Below are 16,098 nucleotides of genomic sequence, written 5' to 3'. Positions count from 1 at the left end.
CATAGGAACATAGTGGAAGTAGAAACTCCATAAAAGAAGCACAAAGAAAAAAATATTACTCTCAAAGTTTCAACCCAATTGTTAGATTTACATTTATATATTTTATTATTTTATTGTGCATGTGATTGAGGCTGATCATAAATTATTTTACTAATATTTAGTTATATACACATTTATATGCCCATACTTTCACAAAAAGCGATATAAAGATCAATAAAAGTTTTAAGAAAAGAAACTTTTCGTTGGAAGGAAAGAAAAATAAAACAAAGGGATCTGATTTTGCAGTAAGATAGCTATTGACCGTTAAATATCGGGGAATTTGTTTGCATTCATCTATTACATAAATTAATTCGTCGAAAAATAATAATACGAATTTTGAGTAGGAAAATTAATGTAACCCTTTTTAAAACATTATAGAAAATTTTGAGAATTTAAATTCTAATTATTTAAATTTAATTTTTAATTAAAATAATTTAAATTTTCATAAAAATATAAGGAGGTTTGTTTCCTTTTTCTCGGTTTATTATAGTAATAGATAAAACTCAAAATAAATAAAAAGTATTCATATATGATATATATCTATACTTAGGCATTTAAACAATTATTCAAAAGTTATTGCAGTCTTATCGCAGGAAGTATCCTCTTACGATCACTCAAGATTCTGAGAGAAGAAAAAAATTTATTTAAACAAAACCCGTAATATAATATAATGATAAAATAAAAGAGAAAAATAATAATATAGATTAAAGAACTATAAATTATTTTCATATATATATCATCTTACGCGCGTCAGCAATTTAATGAATAAAATAAATTACCTTAGGTTTATGTCTACTCGGCAGTTGGAGCCGTGTGAACATTTTCGGTTACTGTAGCTAAGTATTGAAATTTAATATTTAAACTTTTAGTTTAATGAGAAATAGGAGCAAATAATTATTTGTATAGTCAGCGTAACGTATTTATTTTCGTGGGAGTCTTTGAAAGAAAAAAATAAGCAATAATAATAAAATAAATCTAGTTACAAAACTTTCACTTTTATATTTTGGATATTTTCGGTTCTTAGAAATATTTATTTAAGAAAATAAAATATATTTTATTTTATTAGTTTGAAACTTGAAGAGCATATTAAAAAAAAAAAAAAAAAAACACATTTGTGCAGCTAGAATAGGATAGCCAGCATAGGCTCAATTTTATGACCTCCGGTACTTGAGTGTACAAAGGACTCGTTGAGTTTTCATACCGTATAGCCAAATAGTACGATCCTAGCTTAAAAGAAAACACGTGTTTCACGGAGGACAATACGGAGCGTTAAATCTTAAAATTTCTTTTTCAAATAATTTAAAGTTGGACCTTCGACAAACTTTATTTGAACGATTTTATGTTTTTATTATAGGATATTTCGTTTTAAATAAATAAATAAATAAAAGGAAAAGTAACAGAAAAGAAAAATTTTTATACTTCATACAATAAAAAAAAAAAAAAAAAAAAAAAAAAAAAAAAAAAAATTCAAATAAACTCAAGCTGTAAAACATAAAATTATAAAACATAAATAAATTCCATTTCTATTTCTCGTACAATTCGAAAAAAAAAAAAACCCTAATAAACGGAAGTTCTGTATTATGACAGTACACTTGAAATAGAATTTATTTCACAAATTTAATTTGTACCAAAGTTTTCTTTTGAGAAATAGTTTACGCAAGTAAATAAAATAATATAATAATCTATCTATATTTGCCCTTTTGAAAATAAGCATATTGCTTTACGGTTATACAACGTTTGGGCTTCATGACGTCAAAATTGTCCTTTTACCGACCCAGGTACCTATGGTCATAAAAATCTAGAACAAATTGCTTTATCTTCCTTTTAAAAGAAAACGTATAATTTAAACTCATGCTTAATATTATTAAAAATTGAACAAAATATTTATTAGAAATTAGAAGAAAATAGTATTTTCATTTCGACTCAAACATCTAAGGAATAAAATCTTTCCTACTCGACAAAGTATTTTAATAACATTTAGCTGACTATTTACTTTAAATCTATGAATTTTAATATTTAATTAGCTGAAGTACAAAATAAAAAAAAAATTAAGAAGAAAATAAATAGGTAAATTTTTAAAAAATATTTATAGGCGAATATTACGTATATGTATCGTTGTAACTACGCACCAAAATATCACTTCTGAGTTATTAACTCTTTTCTCTAATTGAGAACAAAAGTGAGTGTTTTGTTGACTCTAATCATTTAAAGGGGTTATTAAGAATAGAGAAATAATTTAGGTTTAGTTTAACGATAAATAAATATGTCCGAGGCAGAGATTAATCGTTTAAGAGCGGAGGTAGAGCGCCAAAGGCGCGAACTCGAACGTCAAAGGCAAGAACTGGCGGCCGCCGCCACTGCGAATAACGCCGCGAATAATACTTTGAATAATACACTTAATAACGCGAACCTTACCGTTAACGTAGATCCTATCGATCGTTTTTACACCCCTGCAAAAGATTTTGCTGCTACGGTTCCCATTTTCTCAGGAGATGGTGAGATAACATATGAAAAATTTGATCGAGCGGTCACACAACAACTTCATCTATTGCCCAAAAATAATCAGGAACTATACGTGGGTCACCTGTTAAATAGAATAACAGGGCGAGCAAGACGTTATGTAGAATCAAAAGACTTGACTACTGTAAACCAGGTTTTGGAACTTCTCAGGAAAGAATTTAGGCCTCTTAATGCTATCAGATATTTAAGGAGAAAACTAGCGCGATGCCAACGAGAGCGTGAGGAATCTATTGAGGAGTTTTATTATCGTTTAAAGGATATCTCATCGAGCTTAGATGCGATCAAAAATAAAGAACCAAACGGACCCGCAGCTTATATTTCAGCTTGCGTGGATGCTAAAGACATTCTTTACGAGAATCTGCCGAAACATTTAAAAATTCCTTTTGTCAATCAGTTTAAAGATGAAGGAACCACATTAACCACTCTGTTTGAGGAGGTTAAGGAAACACATAAACTTACTGGCGAGCACGCTAATATTTCGAATCGAATGCGGAGATATGATGGTGAAAATCCTCGCCCTGATGCTTGGGAAGCTTCTAAATTATCTCGGGAATATGACGATTACAGAAATCAATTTAGAAATCGTCGGGAATATAATAGCGCTTCCACCCCTATTTACAGGGCCAGTCCTACTAAGGAGGCTGAATCGTTTGCTTATTCTCCTAGCTACGATAACAAAATCAATCTTTTGGAAAACGAGCCGTCATTGTCTAATTTCAGTAATTTAGAGGACCCAATGTCGAGGACAGAGGGATACCGCATCGCGAAGCGCGTGCAATTTCAAGAGAAGGTACCGATTCAGGGGTCGGATAACAAGAACTAGGAATTAGAATTTTACCGAGAGAAATACGAAGAACTGTTGCAACAAATGGAAACATTAAAAAGCCGTAATTTAAACTCCAATGGTGCTCGACGCATGGGGGGGGGGATGTCGGGCAACCAAACTACCCCACCCCTCAGAGACGGAACATGCAAAGCCTAACACGTGCTGGGAATCTGCAGAAAAAATTAAACGCAAAACCTTTTCCAGAGCAATAGGAAATGGCCCAGTGGTCATTTTAAATAATAAGGACTATTTTAATAGGCCCGTATCTGTGTTACTCGATACAGGGTCTTCGCATAATTTCATTAACTTATTCACATTGAAAGAAGAGGTAGAAGTTCAAGAAATATCAAAGTCTGTAAATGGAATTACTCCAGAGTCTGTTCCCATAATCGGTATAACAACGTTTAATATTTGGGATCTAGATATCGACTTCTATGTAACAGCAGTTCCCATCAACCAATATGACGCGGTCATCGGTAATGATTTCTTTAATAATAATAAGGCTATTATCTCATTCTTTACCAACACTATGGTTCTAGGAAACAGGCCTATACGCCCTATTCCTATTGTATACAATACACAAAACCATAAGGTTATATTGAACCTCGATTCGGGCCCAGTTATTAAGACAGCATGTAGCGACTTACATGAAAACCAACAAAAATTTCTAATTGATACAGGTGGAGACGTTAGCCTGATAAAATTAAAAGCTCTCAAACCCCATCTCTTGATAGATACTAGTAGAATATTAGAATTAAGTGGAATAGGTACTAGAATTATTGAAACTTTAGGAGTAGTTTTGCTAAAAATTTTTGAATCCGAGTATCTCTCGGAAGAATTTGAATTTCATATTGTAAGAGATGATTTTCCTATCGCCGGTATAGGAATCATTGGTTATGACATTTTAAAGAAAGAAAAAGCAGAATTATCATATAATAAACGATCACTGACATTAATAGATATACCAACACGGAATATACCTTTCGTTAACAGTGGTAGGGAACAGTGGTTTTCGTTACCGCCTAGAACCAGTATCTGCTACTCAGTTGCCGTTCAAGCGAAGTCCTTAGAGGAGGGGTATCTACCTCAAGTCCAGCCTTTTCCTGGAGTCATCCTAGGTAATGCCGCGGTTAAAGTAAAGAATGATAGAGCTATCGTAATGATAACCAATTTTAATGAATGCAGAGCTGAGTTTGAAATGCAACCAATTCCTATCGAAGAATATGAGGTAAACCCACATTATATACCAGGGGAAAGCGATAGCGAATCTCAGGATGAATTGCTTAACTCTCATCTAGAAACCTCAGATCGCATTGAAAAAATCTTGAAAAGAATCCCTACTAATAATTTAACGTCGGAACAAAAACAACATATTCGAGAACTAGTTCGGGATTTTCACCATAGATTTTTCCTTCCGGGCGACGAGTTAGGCCTATCAAAAACCACATTCTGCAAAATTCCACTGACTGACGATAAGCCGGTAAAGATCAAACAATTTCGGTTACCCAAAGAACATCAAGATGAAGCTAAACGTCAAGTAAGAGAATTAATTGAAACTAACGTTATCCAGAGATCCAGATCTCCATATAACGCTCCATTATGGATCGTTCCTAAGAAGGCTGATGCGCAAGGATGCAAACGATGGAGAATGGTTATAGATTTCCGAGCTCTTAACAAGAAGACGGTCGGTGATTCGTATCCTCTACCCAACATCAACGATATGTTGCTCAGATTAAGCGGAGCAACAATGTTCAGCCTCATGGACTTAGCTCGTGGTTTTCACCAAGTTCCCATGGCTCCGGAAGATCGAGAAAAAACAGCATTTTCTACACCCGAGGGACACTACGAATTTGTTAGAATGCTCTTTGGTCTTAGCGCAGCACCACCAACTTTTCAACGAATGGTGGATGACGAAACAGAAGATATGAGAAATGCCGGGGAATTGGAGAATTTGATAGACGACTTTTTGATACCCGCTAAAAACCTGACAGAACACAACAACAGACTGAGAAAATTTTTACAAAGACTAAGAGAGGCAAACTTAACTTTACAGCCCGAAAAATGTAAGTTTTTCTGTAAAGAAGTGACCTTTCTTGGGCATATAATCAATCCTCAAGGGATCAAGCCTGACCCAGCTAAGGTTTCAGCTTTAAAGGCCGCTTCCCAGCCCACTAATCATACTCAAATGAGGAAATTTTTAAGGTTGGCTAATTATCTGCGTAGATTCATCGCGAACTTCGCTGAAAGAACTAAACCTTTGACTGAACTAACAAAGAAAAACAAAATTTTTCAATGGTCTAGCGAAGCACAAGCAGCTTTTGACGACATAAAAGAGGCGATTTGCGAGCAAACATTGTTGCTCCATCCCGATCCAGACAAAGAATTCGTCTTGATAGTTGATGCTTCGGAGGTAGGATTAGGTTGTATCTTAGGTCAAGAATTTGAAATAGAATCAGAGTCTAATAATATTGAAAGAATCGTGCAATTTTTACCCATTGCATATGGGTCGCGTACATTGATAGACGCAGAAAACCAGATATACTAAACAAGAACGGGAATGTTTGGCACTTGTATTTGCTATTAAACAGTTTAGACCTTATTTACACTCTCGTGAATTTACGGTGCAGACAAATAAAGGTTGCATCTCATGGTTAAAAGATGGAGTCCATTTAACTGATAGACAAGTAAAATAGAAATCTCTGTTGAACGGGTATAGGTTTAAGGTTGTCCTTAAACGGAAGGTACGCGATCAACTAGCCGATGCATTATCAAATAATCCTCCAACTTGTTCGATGGAACCTTCTCCCACAAATCAAGTCAGCATGTGTCCAATTGACAACCCTCAGAATGTACCAATTAAAAGAGGGCCAGGTAGACCCAGAAAAACAGATAAACCTAACCCGCCAAGAAAGGCGAACCCCGTCTTTCTGGCGCCTAGGGACACCATAGCTTCCAGATTACGACAGAGAGTGACCGAGTCAAGATCAACCGATCATCTCTATAAAAGACCTAATTATAGAGAATTAGAAACTTCTGAGCTTTCATCAGCGGATAAAAACATCAGCAAGTCTAATCCACAATTATCACAGGTAACAACCTCGCCACCCAGAGCATTTCCCAAGGAAACACCCTCCGTGGTAGAAATAGAGCCGAATTTTACCGAAACTGATGGAACTGAACCTGAAAATCCTCAGTTATCTGAGAACACTAGCGCTCAGCCAGTGGATAAAGATTCGAGTCCTAAGACAGTCGAATCGGATAGCTTACAAGACAGTTTCTGCAAATTTGACGAAATCATGCGAAGAAGAGAAGAACAGGAGCAAGCTGCAGCTCAGTTAAGAGAAGAACAAGAACAACAGGAAGCCGAAGCCCGAGGAAATTTCGTGAAAGAAATTAGAAGATCTTTTCACCGCTTTGATCGTACCCTACAGGGCGCGGGAGAGGAAGATTCTGAGGAAGAACAGGGAGAGGAAGCCGCTTCTGATGCAGACAACGAAGATGTTGATGAGTCGGATGAACGTGCGGAGGAATCCGAAATTGAGTCTATTGATGAAGATATAGATGAAAGCCGCAGGCAAGTAACGATGCCCTCTTTCGGTGAAGTAACACCTTCTATCAAGCGTCAACTTATGTCATCCTTTGACGGAATGTACTGGGATGCAGGGGCCTATAACTTATCAAAAACTCCAGTGGGAGAAAATATCTGTTTTTCACCGCGATCTCCATTAAATTTTGATTTAGATATAACTTCAGAAAACCTCGCGGGAAGATCCGATGAGAATCGGAACTCAATTTCACCAAAACGGAATACACCAAGTAAAACCGAAAATCCGGTAATAAATAAAAGCCGAAATTTTGATACAACAGTTTCCCTGAAACCAAATCCGAGTTATATAGTACCCAAAGCAGTTATAGCTCAACAGATAACTAAAGCTTTCGAAACAGACCCAGAATTATCAGAAGTAGATAGAAATCCTGTTGGTACTGAACTGAAAAATACAATCAGTTCTGGCTCAGTAGGGGAACCTCTTTTAAAAATCTCTCATAGTCGAGACGGGCTCACGTACATTAAGGATAATATAGCTCACTTTCTTTCAGCTGATTGTAAATTCACTCAGCCAGTACCTAAGCTACTGCAAGCATTAAATTACATCTCTGAAGTAGAATTCAAGATAAATAAACCTAAAGTAGGACAGGTGTTTGTAACACAGTATGGATAAAGTCGAGTTTTTACAGTATTCTTTAAACCCCATCATTTTGACGAGACCACTCCAGAAATGATATCGGACGCCCTGTATAGATTAAGAGGCGCTCTAGAAAAATACAAAATACTAACTCTAAGAATAGCCGAAAACGGAGACGAAATCGGGGAGGTATAGAACCTTATTTGACTGAAATATTCAAATTCTGCCCTCTAAATCTCACACTTACTAAAGGTAAAATCATATGCCCGACAGAATACCAAAAATTACCAATAATTAACGAGTATCACTCCAGTTTAATCGGAGGCCATAAGGGCGTAGTAAAAACATTTTAAAGAATTCGCGAACGTTACTATTGGCCTGGAATGAAAGAAGACATACATAAATTCATACAGAACTGTGACGTTTGTCAGCATGAGAAATTATCCCGAATAAAGACTAGACAACCTATGATAATAACAGACACACCATTTGAACCTTTTGAAAAGATTTCAATTGATACAGTTGGGCCACTCGAGCTCACTCCAGACGGTAACAGACATATCCTTACTATACAAGACAATTTTTCAAAATTTTGTGCCACGGTCGCGATACCAAACATACGGACTGAAACCATAGCCGAAGCTCTAGTTAACAATTTCATCAGTCTATATGGCTGCCCAAAGGTAATCTTATCCGATAATGGCACTTCTTTTACGAGCAAACTTTTGAGTAAATTAGCACGAATTTTACGAATCAAGCGAATAACCACATCCGCATACCATCCACAATCTAACGGAGCATTAGAAAGATCTCATCATGCCTTAGTTGAATATCTAAAAGTATTCATAGAATCATTCTCAGATTGGGACAAATATTTAGCTATGGCGATGTTTAATTATAATACAACTGTACATTCTGCAACTAGTTTTACACCTTCCGAATTAATATTCGGCAAAAATGCCCGTTCTCCAACTTCATTCCCGGATCATTCACAGATAGAAACCTATCCTGAGTCAATTGGTAATTTATTGACCCGACTAAACGAAGCCCGAGCTATAGCTCGAATTAATCTAATAGACTCTAAGAAACACTCAAAAGACAGATACGATAAAACTTTACACGAGGTAGATTTTTCACCTGGTAAATTTGTGTATACAATAAAGGAACCGAGAAAAGGGAAACTAGATAGTCACTATCATGGCCCTTACGACATAATTAAAATCTTAGAAAACGGAACTGTAGTTCTAGAAACAAACGAAGGACACAGATTTTCGAAACACCCGTCAAAATTAAAACTAGCGTTCTCAGTCCATGAATTAACAAAAAAACTCTAAAATCTCGCCCTTCATAAAGGAAAATCTTTTGTTACAGATGTTAGTTATTCAAATCTTATTTTCGGCAATAATTTTCGGCATATGGAACCTTGCAAATTCAGATAAATTCTATGAAGTCCAGTACTTCGAACAGAAATCTGGAATCTATTATGAGAGATTCAACAATATTCATATCGTAAGGGAAAAATGGACCATGCTAATCACCATCGACGTAGGGAAACTCCTGATGGATCCATCAGAAGAACAGATTGAATATGAGTCCACGTTTCGAGATTGTTTCTTGGAGAAATATTTCTCTCGGGAACTATGTTCTAGAGCACTTCAACAACCGGCAATAGAATATATCAATAATGAGAATGTTCACTTAATGGCACAGCTCAGAGAAGTTATAGATAGAACCCCTGTAAGTGAACGCAGAAATTCGCGAAACATATGGTTGGGAATTGTAGGGGCAGTAGCTAGAAAAGTATTTGGAATATTAGATCAGGAAAATGATGAAAGTTACAGACGAGAAATTAATAAGTTGTACCGCAATGAAGCACGAATTATCCACTTGGTTAATAACTCTACACATATATTAAGAACAGAAATTGATTCCCTTGTTACACAACTCAAAAATAATGTTGAAGATATCAATACACTTGCCAAAAGCATCAAAGATATAGCTCAATCTCAAAATGAGCATATTAATATCATAGACCAGGAATTAGAATACAGCATTTATGCAACTAAAGTTTATAGGCAGATTCTGCATCGCAACAATTTGCTAAAAGCTGCTATTACGGCGATAGAAGAAGCAAAAAGGGGAATTCTAAATTCCGAGTTAGTTTCTCCCGAACAAATGAAAGAGGTTATGAGGGAAATAGAAAGTAAATTCTCGAATTTTAACCCTCCCCAACCGTTAGAGCATGTTGACCTCCAAACATTAACCAAAATAGCCCGAATCTCTGCTGCAAAATCAGACAACCTAATTATAGTTACAGTTGAGATACCCTTAATGGACAAGTATATGTGGCAAAGCTACAAACTAAGACCTTATAGAATACCCTATCTTGTAGGGGAATCACTTGCAAGCTTATCCATAGAACCAACATCAGATTATATCATTATTCAATCAGGGTTTAACAATTTCTATTCAGCTTCGCAAGAATATATAGACCAATGTCTGCCCGCAGGTGAGGAATTGGCATGCTTTCCGGATATACCTTTAGAATCAATTCCCGAGTCTAATGAATGCGGAATAGATCTATTCAAGGCTAAAGTCCCGAACGATATGAGCGCGTGTAATATAATTTTGCTTCAGCAAAACACCACTCAATGGGTCGCGTTAGCTACCGAAAACGTCTGGTTACTCTCCACATTTCAGCCGGAAAATCTTAAAATTAGTTGTGAGGGTGAACTACCGGATACTATAAAGCTGGATGGCATCGGGCTGTTAAAGTTTCCCCCTAATTGTAGAGCCGAGAACCATCGAATCACTCTATTAAGTCTAGGCGAGTATAACGCCGGGTTGTCCGGATTAAATCCCGAAAAAGATCTTCATAACACCACGGAATTTTCAAAATTTGATCAATCTATCAAGGATAACAATCTTTATAATCTTTGGGGTTCTCCCTTGAGACTTTCAAAATCGTTAGTGGGGAATAGTCTAAGTTTTATACAGGCGCGAGTAAAGGAGCTCAATTTCGAAAGTCAAAAAGATAAGAAGTCTTAGATCCTTTTATATGTCAGTATAAGTTTAGCGTCAGTTATAACTATCGTGATAGTAATCGTCGCGGGTTTTAAACTTAAATCTCGTTTTATAACAACCAAGGTTAAATTTATACAGGAAAAGACAATTGAGGAGAATGTCTCATCCGTTCAGGAAATTCACCAATCAACTAAAACCGTGATCTCTATGTTAGCGGAGGAAGCCGACGACAATTTGATTAATACACCAAGCGTTAGCATGCCATCTCCTAGCCCAAGGGCCGTGTGTCTGCAGGCCGAATCGGGATTTTAAAGCAGGATTCCGACTCACAACAAAAAAAAAAAAAAAATTTTATATAAAAGAAGTTTCTTTAAGGAGTATCGTCTCCATTTTCCTTTGTGAGAAGGAAAGGAATTTTTGGTTTAATTTTTATAAGTTAGGAAATAGTTCTAGTATTGATAGGTTACCAAATAAGCGGAGGATCGACTCCATTCCCTTAAAAGGGAGATTCGCTATAATTTTAATTTTAATTTATAGAGTACCCAATAACCATGTCCAAACGCACCAACCCTTGGACCACGACGGAAGCCAAAGTACAGTTGGAGAAGTACAAATACAGAGCCCAGGAGGAAACCGCGAAGCGCAGAAAGGAGTTAGACGCGAAACTAAACAGCACCCGGGTCTACCCAATTGACCCTCGAGACGGCGACTTCGAGTTTTACCACGACATAACCATCCGCGACCGTACTCCGAGACCCATGCCTGGGATAAGTGACGAGGATGGCCAACCCATATTGGAGCTGCTAATCTACGGATTGCCCAGAATCACAACAAAGAAGAAGCTGATGGAGGTCTTGTAGCTTAAATCGGAGGAGGTGAAAAAGTTGGCTATTTTCCCCGGAAAAAACAATTTAGCGGTAGGGCGCATCCAGCTCTACTCACTTTTGACGGCACTAAACCTGCAAACTCAGTCCCGGGACAATAAGTTTATCATCGGTAGAAATAAGCTGAGGATTGTTCCGTTTAAAAGGTTGGGAGGTAGAATTCCATCGGCTAGCAAGATTTCCGAATCTACCGAACTCCACAAATACCTGGACCCTGATAGCTGGTTTGAAGTTTTCCAATATCTTGAATTCGCGGATATCTGCGTTTTGTTAGTGGGTTTTCCGGGAATGTCTTCAATAATTCAGCAAGTAATGAGAACGTTTGAGGTGAACGAATCTAATATCGGCAGGATACTTAGCGTTACCGGGGCAAGGAGCACAGATGAATTGCTGTCTGGGATTTTCGAGACCAGGCGGCTAAACATTCGAATGTTCGAAATAAACGTGTCAGAAAACCACTTAGTATCACCAGAAGTGATTTCTTCGTTCATCCATTACCGAATACTCGATCGTTTAATCTCATTGGATATATCGGGGGCTATCATCTCCAGTAGGTTAATGGAGGAACTACACAGATTAAAAGTATTAAGGACTCTGGCTATCGGAAGATCTCAAGGGCCACTGGAAACAGAGCTGAGCATCATAATAAAGGAGCTTCCCGAATTGACTGAGCTACAAGTTAGTGAAAACAACTTTTTCACTGGGTCTGCGCTGAAGGAAGCCGGAGGCAACTTACAACATCTAAAACTAAAGGGTTTCTATCTTTTGAACCTTGAACATTTGATCAAGTTCTTCACGGGCAATCAGCTACTTAACACACTAGCCATTCAAGATTGCGACCGGTCTCGGCAACGATATCTGGAAAATATCGATATGCTTCCGTTTATCAACTCGATCGGGAGTATAAAGATCAGGGCACTCAAATTCGGCTGGGGAAATTACCAGGACGATAAATGGAATCAATATTCGGATAGGATCACCACTAATAATGAGCTAAGAACAAACTAGAACAAACATCAATACACTGGTAGTGTCAGGCGTTCACTTCTCCTATTATACGATCCATGAGATCCTGGATGCTAATCACAGCATCGAGACTATCGACCTGAGTGGAATCAAATATTTCACTCACTCACCAGCACTGTCAAACCTGATAAAAAAAGAGGATGAGGCCCGTTTGCGAGTGGTCACGGTCCTCATACCATCAAGAGGAAACCTGGGGGAAATTCGGAGCAACACCCAGAGATGCAACAAGCCATATCGGATCCTTGTGAAGATAGTAGAATAGTTAATAGGATTAGGAACTAGTATTTAGTATAATAAAATTAAATAGTTAAAAGTAATATTTTAGAATTCGTTAAGGAGTATCATCTCCATTTTCCGACAAGGAAACTTAAAGGAATTCTTAGGTTACCCTAGATAAGGAAAATATTGTTATATCATAAGAAGATAGTTACCTTATTGAAAATTTAATAAGACAATGCCTTTAAGGAGTATCATCTCCATTTTCCGTTAAGGAAACCTAGAGGTATATTAGGATAGTCCAAGTAGTTTTACAAACATTGTTATAAGAAAATATTTTTACTTGATAGATATACATATATATATATATATATATATATATATATATATATATATATATATAAAACAAAAAGGAGGGAAAAATTAAACAGGACCCCATTTTTCCTTTACACATGCCTTCCCTAAGTAGGAGGAGTTTGGGTCTCTGTTATCCTTCGAGGGTGACGAGAGGTTCAAACTTCTCCATGTTAAAAGGGGGGAGAGGATCTTGAAAAAAAAAAAATAATAATATATATAATGAATAGGCATATATTTTGCTAGAATAAGTACATTAATCTACCTAATTATAGGAATCAGCAGTATATTATGTTTCCCACTAGAGCAATTATATTTATCATTTTGTCATTTTTATAAATATGTCTAATTACAGAATTGGAGCTATCACTATGAACAGTGGTTGTAAACCCTAGGAACCCGAAAAGGATCAGGTATCGAATCCAACCAACGAAAAGGTATTAGCAGGGAAACCTTTGTTTCTAGTGATAGGCCTATACTTTATAATCAGTAATCTCTGTACATGTTATAGTTAGAATAAGATATTTAGTTATAGACTAGAATTATAGGCTCGCAACCAATAACTCAACGATTCTTGCCTGATCATTTATTATTGTAAAGAAGCTTTGTGGTCTACCGTGGGGAACCGAGTCAATTCCTTTTAACTTACTGCATCCATTTCCATCTGTGAACCGGACGTTTCATTTCCCCTCACTCTCAATAGGATGCCACTCTATTTGGTCCTAAGTGGGCATAAACCTGGAATATACAGCTCTTGGGAGGATTGTCGCGAGCAAATTATCTCCTATCCAAATCCAGTTTTTAAACAAATTTCATCCATAAAAGAATCCCATAAGTATTTACGATATTGGCAATCGATCCTCCACCTGCCCAATCACCTCTTCGAAAGAAATGCTGAGGGTCGGATCATCATCTTCACGGATGGATCGTGTTTTCGTAACGGATCCACAGAATCAGCAACAGGATTAGGTATTTATTTTGGACCAAACAATCCTCAGAATTTGTCTCTTCCGTGCTTTAACCGAAAAACCAACAACGGGGCAGAGTTGGAGGCTATTCTGCAGGCTTTGAAAATTATAAGAAAATTTGACTTAACAAAAATAGATCTTTTCACGGATTCGGAATACTTATGCAACGGCCTTAATATCTGGTACGAAAATTGGAAGGAACGAGATTGGATTACCTCCACAGGAAAGCCAGTTTCATATAAAGAGGAGCTTAAATATATCAAAACTCAAATGGAGGCCCGAGACATCAGGATCTACCACGTTCCAGGTCACGAAGGAATCTATGGTAGAGAGCAAGCCGACCAATTGGCCAAGGATGGAGCTAAATTATACGAACTATTCAGGACAGAAGCCAAGGCAGAGTTCAACATCAGTCAAACAGATACAAGCTCCGAGAAATAGATTCATTTCTGAGCTTGGGAAGGGGGGAAAGTTATGTCCGACTTCGCAAACTTTCCTACAGTCACTCATGTTGAACTCTCCATAGGAATACAATTCCATTTTCTCATGAGAGAAACAAGGATGGGTTCGATGAAGTGTGACAAAACCTATTTTACCAGATTTCTTTCTTTCTGTCTCTCATTCTCTTATTCTTCGGTCCCCACTTACTGTCAGCTAAGATTGCTCTAATGCGCACAATTAGCATTGACTTAAATTAAGTTCCGTCAACCGGACATCTCACAAGATGCAACTCACTTAAAATTTCCCCTTCCCCAAACTCGGACCCCCATGGTTGTGGTGTTCAAAATTTTCAAGTTGAAAATCACTCTACCGAGCACCGGTTTGCATTGCGGTTTGTAGCTGAGTTACCCCTCAGCAAAGAGTCAATTATTAGGTACAGCGGTATCCTTAAATCTCTTATAAAAAAATAAATAAAACCGATCACGTCGCTTTTATAATTCAATTAAATTCATAAAATAAATCATTAAAAATCGCATCGCGAAAGAAAATCATAACAGAAAAAAATATATCAAGGTATACATTTATACAGTCATATATATATAATATATATCTATAAAAAAAAAAAAAATAATAATAATCACGCATCGCGGAAACAAGTATAACAAAAATAAATATTAAATAAATGTTCAAAGAAAAAAAAACCAATTCCCTTTAAAGAGCACTGTATCTATTTCCTGCGAAGGAAAATAAAGGAATTGTTCTTTTAGTTTAATATAAAATAAAAATTTCTGTATCGAAAGAGATATAAAAAAAAAATTAATAAATAATAATAAAAGTGTTATTGGTTGTGAGTGATAAGTGTTAATAGAAAATTTGCGAAAATTAGTATATCCGAAAATTCAAACTTAAAATTTGGAGTGTAATTAATTAATGTATAAGATAATAAAAATAGCCCTTTAAACAGTATTAGCTCTATTTTCTTTAAAGAAAAATTAAAGGAGTTTTTAATGCCAAATTAAAATTGGGGTTTGAAATAAAGAAAAAAAGGAACATAAGTGATAATAAATTTCGTGTATTATTCATCAAATAAGTTAAGCAATAAGTCTTCACCCCACCCTCATCAGGAGATCGCGGGCACCGAGATCCAGTAGCCAATTCAAGGGTCTGCAACACGGGAACTAGCGCAAGGAAAAATATAAATTTATACCTCAACACTAAAGGTAAGGTAATAATAATTGACTTCATTTCTTTTCCTACTCTAATAACTTTTCCAATCAGCCTCAAAAGTTTAAGAGGAAATAAGGAAGCTATCAAGTCAAAAATCGTATGTATTGATCCGCGCATTTTTGATCTTCATATACCTATAAAGATAACTCTGTTTTTATCGAAATGGAAATGAAAGAAAGTCCACATCGAAACGTATCCCAAAATAAATAAATTAAGGCTTGAACTAAACATTTGAGCCGAAAATTGCATTGGTTAGTCCGAACGCCTAATCCACGCAACCAAAATAATTAATAAATAATAGTCGGACATAACAGTACAAAATAAAATTGATTGTATCGTAAACTTTCCGGTCGCTTTTCAGATGAGAATTTTTTTAATAATAACAATTA

General features: G+C 36.3%; 1 protein-coding gene across 1 annotated transcript; it reads left to right on the top strand.

Moving 5' to 3' along the window:
* The first annotated feature begins 13,777 nt into the window (after positions 1-13,777).
* On the top strand, positions 13,778-14,482 carry LOC128668841 (ribonuclease H1-like). The gene has a single exon (XM_053742644.1). The coding sequence runs from the start codon at positions 13,778-13,780 to the stop codon at positions 14,480-14,482; it is 705 nt and encodes a 234-aa protein (XP_053598619.1).
* The last annotated feature ends 1,616 nt before the right edge of the window (positions 14,483-16,098 follow it).

This window comes from Microplitis demolitor, chromosome 10 (assembly GCF_026212275.2).
Source record: "Microplitis demolitor isolate Queensland-Clemson2020A chromosome 10, iyMicDemo2.1a, whole genome shotgun sequence".
Taxonomy (NCBI): domain Eukaryota; kingdom Metazoa; phylum Arthropoda; class Insecta; order Hymenoptera; family Braconidae; genus Microplitis; species Microplitis demolitor.
Note: the sequence above shows the minus strand (reverse complement) of the source record. Positions and strands in the feature narration are given on the sequence as shown.